Source organism: Natrix helvetica (genome assembly GCF_964273705.1).
Source record: "Natrix helvetica genome assembly, chromosome: 4".
NCBI lineage: Eukaryota > Metazoa > Chordata > Lepidosauria > Squamata > Natricidae > Natrix > Natrix helvetica.
In genome coordinates this window covers 12,288,198-12,302,528 of record NC_138550.1, presented here as the reverse complement: position 1 = coordinate 12,302,528, position 14,331 = coordinate 12,288,198, and the positions used below count along the sequence as shown (strand labels likewise).

At 41.9% G+C, this 14,331-nt stretch overlaps 2 protein-coding genes across 4 annotated transcripts in view; one reads left to right on the top strand and one right to left on the bottom strand.

Moving 5' to 3' along the window:
• The window catches only part of MRE11 (MRE11 homolog, double strand break repair nuclease), a 38,826-nt gene extending 29,707 nt beyond the window's left edge, over positions 1 to 9,119 (top strand). For all 3 annotated transcript variants that reach the window (XM_081950696.1, XM_081950697.1, XM_081950698.1), the window contains exons 17-20: positions 1,735 to 1,793; positions 3,997 to 4,058; positions 5,156 to 5,234; positions 7,484 to 9,119. In XM_081950696.1, coding sequence (XP_081806822.1) covers positions 1,735 to 1,793; positions 3,997 to 4,058; positions 5,156 to 5,234; positions 7,484 to 7,522 — 239 coding nt within the window. In that variant the 3' untranslated portion in view covers positions 7,523 to 9,119. The remainder of the gene's footprint in view (positions 1 to 1,734; positions 1,794 to 3,996; positions 4,059 to 5,155; positions 5,235 to 7,483) is intronic.
• Positions 9,120 to 11,817: 2,698 nt separating this feature from the next.
• PANX1 (pannexin 1) overlaps positions 11,818 to 14,331 on the bottom strand; it is a 31,894-nt gene continuing 29,380 nt past the window's right edge. The window contains exon 6 of the transcript XR_014175187.1: positions 11,818 to 14,264. The gene's annotated coding sequence lies outside the window, so the exon portion shown is untranslated. The remainder of the gene's footprint in view (positions 14,265 to 14,331) is intronic.

Sequence of the window (14,331 nt, the reverse complement as noted above, 5' to 3'; positions counted from 1 at the left end):
CAAATCCAAAGCCAGATGATTAACTTTGCTGTCCACCTTAAGAACAACTTCTGACAGACCTGTAGCTAAAGTGTGTAATTTTTTATCAAGTTGATCATGTTTTTTAATGGTATCCTGAACCATTTCTTTAACCTCCTTAATTTCTTTGCGTAAAAAAGCATTTCTTCCCTTATAAAGTCCTTGAAATCCTGATAATTTATTGTGGCACCTGGTGAAGCTTTTTTTTCCGTTGCCATAATTAATAATTCTTACAACCGCCTCTAGCTGTCACCATTCAATTAACTTTCGTTTTCCTTAGGTATTCAGCTGTAAATTAATACTTGCAAATGTTTCTTTCTAAGTTGCTCGAAATTAAAACTTTGACATTTAAGCAGTTCAGGTTATGTAAACTGGCTTAAAGATTGTTAATAGTTAGGGTTGTTTCAGCCGTTCCGCCTTTATTGCCCCGGCTATCAGCAGGTAATTAGCTTTCGTTTTTCTGTAGGTTTTCAACTATAAATCAACGCCATTTTGAATCCTTTGTTCTAAGCCCACGCCTCTCGAACTCAGCAGTAGTGTTCTTTTTAAAGAGATTTCTTTTTTTTTTTTTTTTTCTTCCCCCAATTAAAACTTAAAATACTTGCAATGTTAAGATGTTAAGGCTGTTCCCGGCGACTGGTTCTGCTTTTTTAGCAGAGGTTATCAAAAAGGCAGGAGAATACAACAACTGCGAAGGGGGGCAAACCTCGTCAGACTCCGGACTCCGGAGGGTACACAAGGGCTCAACCCAGCAGCTGAATCTCTCCCTCATAAATTCCAAGAATTTACGAGTGTCCGAGGTGTTAAAGATCGTAAAAAAACACCTCTAACTGTCTCTTGATCTGACAGGCTAAAAAAAAGCCTGCCATCGGCACCGGGAACAAACCGGAAGCCAGTAAATTGTTCTTAAACGAAACACGACGAAGCACAGTAAGCAAATCAACCGTTGTTGTTTTATGCACATCTTTAAATCTCTCTCTCTATAAAAGCGAAATATCACTCATGCATCATCACGAAATCTCCAGAACTGTAAAGCCTACAAACTTGAAATTTGGCACGTGTGTTCCTCTTGGCTTCTAGGTGCTCGCTAAGAAAGGATTTTTTGAAATGACCACCAGATCATCAGTATTTGTTATATTATTATTAATACACTCGGATGCGGAGGAGTTAGACAAAATCTGTTTCAACTGCCACTTAGGCATGGGCAGCGCATGAGTTGGGAGTTCAGACATTCTAATCCCCCTCCCCACCTGAAAAACACTCTGATGCGAAGGAGTTAGACTGAGGGAGAGAAGGGGATAAGATAGGAGAGGCCTCTGGGGCACGCTTGAGAGAGAAGAGGATAGGAGAGCATCAGTGGGACCAGTTTGAGGGAGAGAAGGGGGATGGGAGAGGAGAGGTTTCTGTATGGAAAGCGTGAGGGAGAGAAGGGGATAAGATAGAGGCCTCTGTGGGGCAATCCTGAGGGAGAGAAGGGGAGAGGAGAGGCCGATCTTAACTTCTCTTTAATTTTCAAGCTGTAAGTGTCGATTTAGTAAGCCCAATCACATAGTTTCGTAGCAGAGCACGGGTTTTTAGCTAGTTGGATATAAATGTCATAATGTTCTCTTCCAGACAGTTTTTAACTGTCGTGCTTTGTACTAGCAGTAGTTTATTTCAAAGTATTATCATCAATTTGTCATAATTGCTATCCATTCTTACCCTGATGTTTTCTAGCTTTTAAGTCATCCAGACAGCAGCCCTCCCGAAAGACGTCTGTCAAGAATTATTCAGAGGTTGGTAATTATTTCATGATTAAAATTCAGCCGTTCCCCTTTTTTCTATGGGTGTCATGCAGCCTTTTCCAGGCAGGCTGGGGAAATACTACCAATGGCCATCTCAGTGCAACTGAAGGACATCCATTGAGTAAAGCTGATTTGCTGTGTAGCCGACAGGGAGGATCTTCTGTGGAGCCTCGAGGTGTGGCATTTGTTTAGTCCATCTGCTTAGCTTCCCCTTTCCCTGGAAAGACCTGGGGTAGCTGAGGTCCCTGAGATATCAAAAGCATCTTTAGGTGACTTTATTGAAGGTGCACCCTTTTGTTGTGGCTGGTCGGCCACTGGCCCCTCCACCAGCCAAATCAGATGAGGAGGCATGGGGGTCAGGGTCAGCATCAAGGCAACCTGAGAGCTCCGAGGGGGAAGAGGGAATGGAGCTGGCAGAGAGAGAGAGAGAAAGAGGCGGAGTCTGGGCCATCTCTCAGCCCTCAGATGGAGAGTCAACAGCTCCCCAGATCTGGAGGTGGCTGATGAGGAAGAGGAACAACCTCTGGGTCCAGTTCCTGACGCTCAGATGCGCAGAAGGCAGAGGAGAGGAGAGCAGTGGAAATCTATGGGCCGATCCTTGGGATGGAAGAGCCACCGCTGCTAAGGAAGCCCCATCCTAGCTCTGGGGGATAAAAGGCAGGGGCAGAGATGAATAGATGTGGCAGACAGATTTATCTCCTTGCTGGACAGACTTGTTAGCCTGCAGTGAGAGAGAAAGATTTTGCCGGGGCTGCCGGCGCTCTTAATCAAGGAATCTTTGCGTTAACTTCAGAGGGTTTTTTGTGTTTGGAGAACTAGGTCAGAATACCTTTCTTTGCAAAGAAGGCAGGTGTTTTATTACGGAAAAGTCTGAGACTCACAGTATTGATTTTTGGATTGGGTAACCAGGGTTACAGTCGGGATACAATAGGGGGCCAATGTGTTTCAAATCATGGTACCATCTTATTTATTTTATTCAAATAATTTACATGGCTGCCCAACTCACAAATACGAGAAATAGAAAAGCACAAGTGCAGGAAACCTGAGACGGAGATTCTCAAAATCCACAAGCTATTGCAGGAGAGGCTCATGCAACTTCCTGGCCCAGCGTTGAAGTGCAGCGGGGTGAATGGGAGGGTCAGATTTTCAAAGGCTTATAGACAATCAATTGGTCAGAGTCCTAAGCTCAGAATCCCAACAGAGAGGTATCAGGCCTGCAGCCATCTTTTCTTTTGAATCTTTGGCCTGCCACACTTTCTATTATTCTGCTAGGCATTTTCTATTGTGGGAAAACGGGAGGGGGGATTGTATGGAATTAGATGCTATGTAGCCATAACAACATTCTTTCTAGAAAACCAAGGTCATCCTTTGTCTCTGCACCTCTGCACCTGACCAGAACTGGATGGGTAGAAGCTGCCAGCGTGGCAGTGGGAGATTGGACCATGGTGATGGGCTTGTGGGTGTGGGGCAAGATCTTGAATTTTCAACTATGTGGGGAAAACCGGGAAGCTTTCAGATTCGGGTTTTCCCAGATGTGCCAACATGGCTCTCTTAATAAATTGGAACTTTGAGCAATGCTTTGCCTTGGACTCTGATTTAATTTTGGAACTCTGACAGGGTTTCCCTCTCCCCCCCCCCCAAAAAAAATTAGGTGCCTCTTTCCCAACAGAAGGCAACTCAAATTATAAGCTCAACATAAACCAGTAAAAAAAAATAGCGACAGAAAATCATCCACCGATAAAAGAGAACACAAGGGATGTTTTCTTGTGCGTATACAGATAGTCCTCGGCTTACAACAGTTCATTTAGTGACCATTTGAAGTTACAACAGCACTTTTCAAACTTATGAACTTTGCAGCAGCCCCATGGTCAGGTGCTTCAAATTTCAAGATGCTCGACAACTGACTCATATTTATGACGTTTGCAGTGTCCCGGGGTCATGTGATCACCTTTTTAGACCTTCTGTCAAGCAAAGTCAATGGGGAAGCCAGGTTCACTTAACAGCCGTGTTCCTAATTGAATCGTCGCGGTGACTCACTTAACAAACGCGGCAAGAAAAGTTGTAGGAGAGGCAAATCTCACTTAACGGATGCCTCGCTCGGCAGCAGAAATTTTGAACTAGGCTGTGGGTCGTACATCGAGGACTAGCTGTATTAAAAGTGCTGCTTTCGGGGCCTTTGCTCTGTCTCTTCCAGGTGATTGAAGATGACGATTCTGATATGGAGGTGTCTTTCATCTCTTCCTCTACAAATCAAAGGTGAGTAGTACTGTTTCACCTTGACCTGTAGCTGGTTAATTATGAGAGGGTTGTCCCTTTAGAGAAGCATGGGGTGAAATAGCTCCTTCCCACAAGGTTAGGCACGCCAGTGGAAATGCTTTTCTTTGAGCAGAAGCGTGTCATGTCCACGGATGTTTGTGGCCATGTGCGGGGGTAGTATTCACTTACCTTCCCTACCAGTTCGCAAATGTGAGTGCGCGCCCACAGCCCTCTGTGCATGTGCTTTTGGCGGGAAAAGGGCCTAAATGGGATGCCGTATGAGCCTGGGTGGGCGGGGCCACCCACGGTTTCTGCTACCAGTTTGGGCGACCCAGTCCGAAGCGGCGGAATATCGTACAGATCACACTGTGACCCTATCACAAGCTGCTTTGGGAACTTTTCTTACGTTGCAAAAATAATCTCTCTTGTTCAGTGAAAGTTCTGATTCAAAAGCACAGTCCACAGCCCTCAAAGTAAAAGTTATTTAAAGAACCATAATCATTTTACAAAGGGACGCGGTGGCTCAGTGGCTAAGACGCTGAGCTTGTCAATCAGGTCGGCAGTTCGAATCCCTAGCGCCATGTAACGGAGCGAGTTCCCGTTACTTGTCCCAGCTTCTGCCAACCTAGCAGTTTGAAAGCACATAGAAAATGCAAGTAGAAAAATAAGAACCACTTTGGTAGGAAGGTAAGAACATTCCATGCGCCTTCGGCATTTAGTCATGCCGGCCACATGACCACGGAGACGTCTTCGGACAGCGCTGTCTCTTTGGCTTTGAAACGGAGATGAGCACCACCCCCTAGAGTCGGGAACGACTGGCACATATGTGCGAGGGGAACATATACCTTTTACCTTAATTTCTCTTTCACTGTAGAATGTAGAACAAACCCATAATGCATCGTAAATTGGAATTGCAACTTCTTTGGGACACAACAATATTTCTGATTGTGTGGCCCTGATCTGTGGGGAGTTTAAAGATAACAGCCAACATTTGAAAACTGAGCTAGCAACAATTCGGAAACCTGTACAGCCAACAGCTGAATTCTAGTAACACAATTTCATTAAGAGTGATAACGTCTCTTTCTTATAATACTTAGATTACCAACCGCATCAACGCAAAGCCAGAGGAACTCTCAGAGTCAAGCATCAAAAGGTGTTTCCTTTGAATCAGATGAGGTATAAAATCTTTCTTCCATCATGCTTCCTTTAATCATCATCTTCATTTAATGATCCCATCATCCCTTGCGGGGTGGAGTCTGGGAAAGTGAATGGAGCTATCAGAATGTTTTAATGGCCAGATGCCCTTCCTGTCACCAATGCAGAGTTTTGATCAGCAGATATATTCTCAGTGTGCCGAGAAAGAGAAATATCTGCCTCTACCTAGGATCAAACTCACAGCCTCCTGACTGTGAGGCGAGAACTCCACCTCTAGGCCACCGCACCTCTCCATCATGCTTCCTTTATGCAAAATGTTTGCACAATATTTAGTGTTTCTTACATCTCTTCCCAATTCCTTACTCCTAACGAGGATCTTAACAAGAAACTCTATAATAAAAGGTAGGGTTAACCCCATCACCAGCCTCATTAAACCTCAGAGCTGTGTAATTTTTTGTCTCTTAGAGTTTCCAACCTTGGTATGTTGTTTCCATGAAGGCACAGAATCTTTGAAGCAGCAATATCCATGGATAACTAGATCTATAGAGAAGCAGTCAGTTATTTTTTGGAGGGACATCATTGCCCATATTTTAAATGATCCCATCCCCACCCCATTCCATGTTGGTACATGATGTATTTCCATGTGCTTTGCTATCAGCACTGAATTCAGTTATTTTACTGAAATTTTAAATCTGAGCCAGCAGTGTGCAGCAGCTGCCAAAAAGGCCAACACAGTTCTAGGCTGCATAAACAGAGGGATAGAATCAAGATCACGTGAAGGGTTAATACCACTTTATAAGGCCTTGGTAAGTCCACACTTGGAATACTGCATTCAGTTTTGGTCACCACGATGTAGAAAAGATGTGGAGACTCTAGAAAGAGTGCAGAGAAGAGCAACAAAGATGTTTAGGGGACTGGAGACTAAAACATATGCAGGAACTGGGTATGTCTAGTTTAATGAAAAGAAGAACTAGGGGAGACATGATAGCAGTGTTCCAATATCTCAGGGGTTGCCACAAAGAAGAGGGAGTCAAGCTATTCTCCAAAGCACCTAAGGGCATGAGAAGAAGCAATGGGTGGAAACTAATCAAGGAGAGAAGCAACTTAGAACTGAAGAGAAATTTCCTGACAGTTAGAACAATTAATCAGGGGAACAGCTTGCCTCCAGAAGTTGTGAATGCCCCAACACTGGAAGTCTTTAAGAAGATGTTGGATAGCCGTTTGTCTGAAACGGTATAGGGTTTCCTGTCTAGGCAGGGGGTTGGACTAGAAGACCTCCAAGGTCCCTTACAACCCTGCTATTGTATTGTAAGTCCTCTGTCCTGTGAAAAGCCCTGCCTGCAGTAACTTCAAAGACTAGGAATTCCTAAATCTGTGCTTTTCAACTTAGGCAACTTTAAGATGTCTGGACTTCAATTCCCAGAATTCCCCAGCCGGCATGCCCTAGGAAGGCAGCAATGGCAAAGCACTTCTGAAGAACCCGTCAAGAAAACTGCAGGGACTGTCCAGGCAATTTGTTAGAATTGGACATAATTAACTAGGGGAAAAGGAGGAGAACCATAATAGGCGATAGATTTTGGCAGACAAATTAGAAAGTTCGCAATCTCTGAAAGCAGGAGGAAACATTGAATGTTGGCTGTTGTGGCCAAGAGTTATTTCTGGTAGCTGTGGGATAGCGGTGACCCAGTGTTTAGAATCAGCGGTGGGATTCACATAGGTTTTCCACTGGTTCGCAAATGTGAGCATGCGTGTGCACCTTCCTGCATATGCTTTGCTTGTGCGTGCAGCATGCACGCAACATCGAAAATGAGGCTACATAGGACTCACCGCTACCAGTTTGGGTGAACTGGTCTGAAGCGGCTGAATACCGCCTCTGGTTAGAATGCAGTATTGCAGGCTGACTCTGCTCACTGCCAGGAGTTTGATCCTCACCTGCTCAAAGGTGACTCAGCCTTCCATCCTTCCGAGGTCGGTAAAACAAGGATCCAGATTGCTGGGAGCAATATGCTGACTCTGTAAATCGCTTAGAGCGAGGGCTATAAAGCACTGTGCAGCGGTATATAAATCTAAGTCTATTGGTATGTTCCATAGAGAGAGAGAAGAAGATAGACTGGGGACAAAATCAGCAAAGAATCCAAATTCAAAACAATTTCTAAGACGTTTAGATCCCGCTCTGAATTGTCATACGCTGGCACAGGTGACCCATCCAAAGGGGATGAATCTCTTTAACCAAATAACATATCAGTGAAATGCTGTCATTTAATTTGCAGGATGAATTATTTGTTTCCACTTCGAGAAGAAAAAGATGATAACTTCCAAAGCCAAAGCAGGGAAGGAAAGTGCAAAAATTACTTCTCCAAATTCCGCAAAGGAGACCCGAGATGTTTTTCATCCGGTTCTCCATAATTTTATGGTATTGTCCGGAAAAGTGGTGGCTTCCTTGAAAAAGACTGCTTCCTTACTCTTATCTGTAACGCCACCACAATATCCTGCTAAATGGTACCATCCAGAGTTCGCTTGAGTGGAAATGTATGAAAAGGAATATTCCTTCTTAGGGATGGCAGTTTTTCACAGAGGTCTTCTTGCTGCTTACCTTGTGATTCTTAGCATCTGCCCAGGAGTGTGAAGTTAGGGACATTCTGGAGCCATGTGACAGAAAAGAGAATTCAGGAAAAATGGTCCCTCATTTCTCCCAACAAGGAGTCAGCAAACTTCTGTCACTTCCTTGCTCAGAACAACCACAAATATACCTGAATGGAGATGGCCGTTTCTGTATCCCAACACTTAAAAGGCAAAGGAAATGTGTCATAGCATTCCTTTTAAAGAGCTCCCGTGTCTTTCTTTCATTTTACCGAGGAATCAATTAGAACTGGTTGGGTAAGAGAGCAAACTCCATTCCTGCATTCCATGTTTTACAAGTCTCCCAACTTCCAAAAAAGAGGCCGTTGCCCCGAGTCAAAACTGATGATGGGAGTCAGTGAAATTAAATGCTCGGTTATAAAACATGATTCCTTTTGACAATAGTTTAATAAGTTGAAACTGAGCTGGTGTTGATTCCAGGCCCAGAATAGTAAACTTGGCAATAATTTCATTGATACGCTCAGAAAGTATAAATGGTGAGAAACTTTCAAGCGGACATAAATTTGTTTTTTTCCCTCCCTGCTTATCTCAGTGGTTTCAAAAAGAGAAATCAGTTTGAAAACACATCCTTTAAGGCAGGGGTCTCCAACCTTAGCAACTTTAAGACTTGTGGACTTCAATTCCCAGAATTCCTGCTGGCTGAGGAATTCTGGGAGTTGAAGTCAAGTCTTAAACTTGCCAAGGTTGGAGAGACCTGCTTTAAGGTTAAGCTGACTGAATTTTAGTATGGGGCTTTTATTAGGGGATGCAGCTTTAAAACCATGTTGGCCTTGGAAATATTGTGCAATGCAATGTATTTTACCACGGAAAGCCCATTCGCTGTTGATCACTACATTTTAAATGTATTCTACAAACTAGAAAAAATTGGACAAAGGATGGGAAATGTGTGATATGGAATAAAGTTTTCTGATAAGTTTGTTGTGATTTGTTTCCAACATTTAGAAATGTTGATTTGTACTGTATCACAGACAGACCAATAGAGGCCATTTATGTTGCATTAGGAAAGAGATAGGATAGTGACAGTGTTGGCATAAATAGATTGATAAAAGGAGATTATTTGTAGCTCAAGGCTGAAATGAGTCCTTGGTGCTTTCTGAGTTTGGTTTTTTTTTCTTGCAGATGTTTTATCACCAAACTAGGTAATGATGTTACCTAGTTTGGTAATGGAACTATCTGCAAAAAGCCACCTTAGCTCCGAGCACCAAAGGCCCCTCATAAATAGGTTGCTTTGTGGTCCCTTTTATGATTTCCCATCCCAAATTTCCTTAAAGGTTAATTGTTCATGTTCTGATCTAAAGTTTCCTGGGGTTTCCCCAAACTTTTTCTCTCGCTGCCCTTGATTCTGAGAATTCAATTAGGTAATATTAGTTTTATGTAAAGTACAGCCATAGTACTGTATAAATGAATTTAAAAAAAAAAACAATTTATTTTTTCTAAACAATTCCACTCCAGTGTCTCCGGTTTCAGAAGCAAGATATGTATAGTGGTACTGAAGTGTTTGTGAACCCTTCTGGATTTTCAATATTTTCGCAGAAATAAAACACGATCTGTTCTCCAGACAAGTCCAAACAAGATAGAGAGAACACAAATAAACAAATGAACGAAAAACGTCTTAGTTGTTGATTTATATTGAGGGGAAAAAATTGTGTAGGGCAATAGGTGAAACTTTGCTTCTAGTAACTGGTGCCCCCCCCCGCCCCGCCCCCCCTAAGCTTGGGCATCAGTAACTAAATATTTCTGATATCTGTTGATCAGTTCTGCAAAAACCAGCTTGGAAGAATTTTAGTCCATTTCTCAAGACGACAAGGAAGCAGCATGTAGATTTACCATAGATAAGAATCATCCTTGAAGAGAGCAACTGCAAAACTCTTCTTTCCAAGAAAACTTGGACATCAACCTATTTTCCAAAGCACCAGAAGGCTGGACAGGAAACAATGAATGGAAACTGCTGAAGGAGAGAAGCAAACCTGGAATTAAGGAGAAACTTCCTAACAGGACAATTAACCAGTCGAACAGCTTGCCTTCAGAAACTGTAGGTGCTTCATCACTGGAGGTTTTTAAGAAGAGACTGGAATCTCTTCACTTGTCTGAAATGGTATAAGATCTCCTGCTTGAACAGGGGGTTGGACTACATCTCCAAGGTCCCTTCCAGCTCAATTCTGAGTCGTATCAAAAAACACATGAACATGGGAATAAAATCACTGTGAATCAAACTTCTTTGAAGGAGACCTTCTTCCAGCAAGATAGCTTGCTGTCTACCACCACCCTGTAGTTACTAGGGGACAAAGCCATCTCAAAAACACCTAATTAAGTTACTATCCAATAAACGTATGATAGGGACAGGGACGAATTATGTTTTTATTCCCATCTCTTAACTAGCACACAAGATGCCTTGGATTGTAACTCCTCGTTGTTGTCCATCCTGGCAATGGTAGTTGCTACCTGATCCATTTAATGGTTAGGGAAAGCTTACCCTGCCATGTACTACCATCTGAGAAGGCTGGGACATTGCCTAGGATTTATTCTCACTTCAGCAACAAAAGTGTGATCTGATTATATTGTGCCCTGAGATGTGTCCAGTGGGTTGTGAGCAGATCTGTGGCAGAAAAGAGTCCCTCAGGTGGTCAGTTGTAGCATATTAGTTCATTAATCTGGCCTAGAATGACCTGGCTGGGATGATCCAATTGTTTCAGATAAAGGTGTTTCCATAAAGGGGGAGATCGGTAGCTCAGGGTTGAAATGAAGTCCTCGGTGCTCTCCAAGTTTGGTTGCTTTCTTGCAGATGTTTTATTACCAGTGGCAGATAAAGGCTCACTGGTGCCCTAAGCACTGACAAGTCTTGGTGCCTCCAAACCTCTTAAAAGTTTTTTACACATGCATACATAGCTAGCTATTTCTAGAATGCCAAATCTTTCGAATCAACAAAACCAAGATCAAAGTTTCCTTTTGTTTTCTTCGCAAGCACAAATTCCAGAAGTGACAATCCAAACAAGAACAGAAGAAGAGCAAATTAAAAGCAAAAAGTTGAGGCTGGAATACACTCTTCTTCTTTTTTTTCTTCCCCCTTGTATTTCACACCCTTCCCCCCCTCTCCTTTCCCGCCCTTAATTTCCTTTTTTTTTTTTTGCATTTTATATTTTATATAATAAAATGTTTACAAACCTCTTAAAGCCAGTTGCTTTATTCTCCCCTTCTCCGTCATGCCCTAATGCTAGTAATCCCAGCTCCTTAAAGATTTCTTGGCAACAGGAATTTTCTAATCTTCCCCCAGCACGGCTTGCCAAAATGTTTAAAAATTTGGCCCCAAATTGTTGGAAGTGCAAAAAAACACCAGGCACTTTTTTTCATATGTGGTGGGGATGCAATGAGGCAAAAAGATATTGGAAAATGATACAATCATGGCTGGAACAAATGGCGGGAGATCAAATTTTGTTCAAACCAGAAATTTTTCTCCTAGGCATAATGCAGGAGGGGTGTAAAAAGATGTGCTTTATCTAATTACACACGTATAAACTGCAGCGCGAATAATCTACACGCAGAATTGGAAAAAAGAAAATATCCCATCAGTTAGACATAATTAGGAAAATTTTGGCCTGTGCAGAAGCAGATATGCTCACCCTCGAATTAAATAATAAAGGGGAATCGGAATATTATGAAGTTTGGAATAGATTTTATTATTGGTACAAGACAAAGTGAACAAGACTGGAACAAATTGTAAATAATGTGATTGGATAGAAGGATAGATAATGTATTAAGCAGGCTAATAGCTATTGGATGGGATTATCTGTATATAATGTGATTGTATAATAACGGCTTCACTGCGCTGCACTATTTTAAATGTAAAAACAATAAAAATATTTTTTACAGAATTTTCTAAACTGTTGTGCATGATTCTAAAACGATCCCAACACAACTCGGTGTGAGCATCTGTGTCGAGCCAGTCAGAATGAAGCATTGAAACATCTCAGTATTAAATAACAATTTTATTACAGCTGTACTACATACACAGTTACACTATGATTACCGCAGTATTACTCCCAAGTAATTTCTCACATCTTACACTACGTGGCCTATCATCCTGCAGGTAATTCCATGCAAAGCTACTCTGCAAAAATGAATATAATCTTCTCATGCAGGAACAAATAAAATGACATAACTGAACTTTTAGTCTTATCTGGGTCAATCCTGCCTGTCCAATGTATGCTGAGATTCACTTTAGGCACCTACAGCCTTAAGACTTGTTAAACAATATACAGGAACCGGAGTCAAATCTATTTCCCCCTGCAAAACTGTTTACAGTTGCTTCCATTTTATATTACATACAAGAGGAAATGCGAGCACATTGTGTATTTTCCTTTATTTTCAGTTTTTAATTAATATCGCCTCTGAATGCTGTACAACTGGCAGAGTTGGTTTTATTGCTATGATGAGATTTCCGTCCAATTCTTATAAAATCAATTGATTTGAAAGGACTACGAAGAGCCACCAGTAACACTTTTTTTCCAGAATACTTTCTTGAAACTTCACAATTCTTTGAAATCTATAGTTACTGGCAGCCTTGATAAAAAGAGCTCAGGTTTTTTTTTAAAATTCTTTGCCAATAATTTCCTACTTGTTACTGGTAATTGTTACTTGTGAGTATTCCTCCTTATGCTGGATTACATCCAAGATGCAATCTATGATTTCAAGCTTAGTCCTTGTGGTTATTTCTGCACACATGTGGAGGTGGCTATGATTTTGTACCATTTCATGTTTCGTTTTGCGCCAGTTACAATTTTTGATATTATTTCTCTGAGAAGAAATGCAGAAGTACAAGGTGACGCCTGGCTTGAGAAGTTACGCAGAGCCTGAGATAATGAATATCTGTACTTTTCGGTTTGCAATTCTTCTGCTAAGTTTTCCATGATTTGTCCTTGAACAGAAATCATATGATGAATTATCTGTCATTTGCTGCCTCCTTAGAATGGCAGCCTCCAAAAAGATGGGATGTGGATTTTTGGATGGTTTTTAAATTCTTTGGAAGTCTCATTAAATAATCCACATCACCCATCATCTGCATGGGCGCCTCAGAATTATTCCTCTATTGGAATCCAGTCCTTGGGGTGAAAGGGGAAAAATTGCATCCAAACAGAGCCTGAGAAAGTTGGGCAAAATCTTTCCAGTAAAGAAAGGTGATATTTAAGGCTGTCTTTACAGAATGTGTTGAGAAGCACACTCGTTGTGGCCCGCCAGTGGCCAGCAGAGTTGTATAATGAGGAGGTTGGGGAGGAACATGGGCCAGTCCTGGGGGCTGAGGAAAGCTCAGACAAGGGCACTGAGTCAGGGTCAGAGAACGAGCTAGACAGCAGTGGAACAGCTGGAGCCTGTTCCCAGTGTGCGCATAGCTGCCAGAAGGCAAGAACTACTAAGAAAACAGGGTTGACTTAGGAGTAAAGCCACATCTTGGAGTTGACTGGCCCCTCCCAAAGGAAAGAAAAGAGGACCGAACGGGGAGTGGGCTTTTGCATGAAACAATTTGTTCATTCAGTTGTTTCAAGAGTGGAAAGTTCTATTTGTGACTTTAAGAGACTCTATGCCACGTTTTGCCTTGCCCTGCATTTGGAAACTAGTTATCTGGCAGCTCGCTGAGCGAGATAAGGTTCGTGTTGATCAATATTCCTTTGAAAGTCTATTTGCTAAGCCTTGCTGACTGTGAATGAAAGGAATTCACAGTCGTGTAAATAAAAGAGGTTTTGCCAGGATCCAGACTCTGCTTCTTGCTGTTTAAGGATGCGTGGGTCAGAACAACACCGAAGTATCTTTTTCGGAAATGGATAGACAATCCTCTGTCTTTTTAAAAGATTTTTCAATAATAGAGAACCTAGATAGTCGAATAACTTATCCAAAATACCTCAGGTAAGGATCCTAGTTCTTGTTTCTAGGCAGTGTTGCAGCTCCTTTATATGTGTGGTTGTAATAAAGGAGGAATTGCATCATTATACAGTATTTATCTGAAAAGTTTTGTCCTTAATTTATCTTTAAAACATTAAATCATCTTGGAATAGATGAAAATGTAGTAACAGAGCCTTCCTTTTATTATAGAAGAGTGTAAGGGACTATCTCAAATTTGGAACCATATATGGCTACAAGATATGATAATGCAGAACTGATCTTGACATTGCTAAGCAGAGCTGCAGCCTGGTTAGTTGCTCCTGTAAGTTTGCACAAAAAATAATAATAATCACATAGCTGTGTACTTGATCTAGAACTTGGAAAAACATCCAAAGGGACTCTAGTAAACTACTTCCAACCTGTGAAGAAAACTGCACTGGTAAATTTATTAAGAATTAAGGAGACTTCTACCTTTTGATATATTTCATCCAATATTTTGCTGATGCATAAGTTGGTCTCCATAAGCCAGGGGTGTCCAAACTTGGGAACTTTAAAGACTTGTGGACTTCAACTCCCAGAATTCCCCAGCCAGCTCTGCTTTTGATAT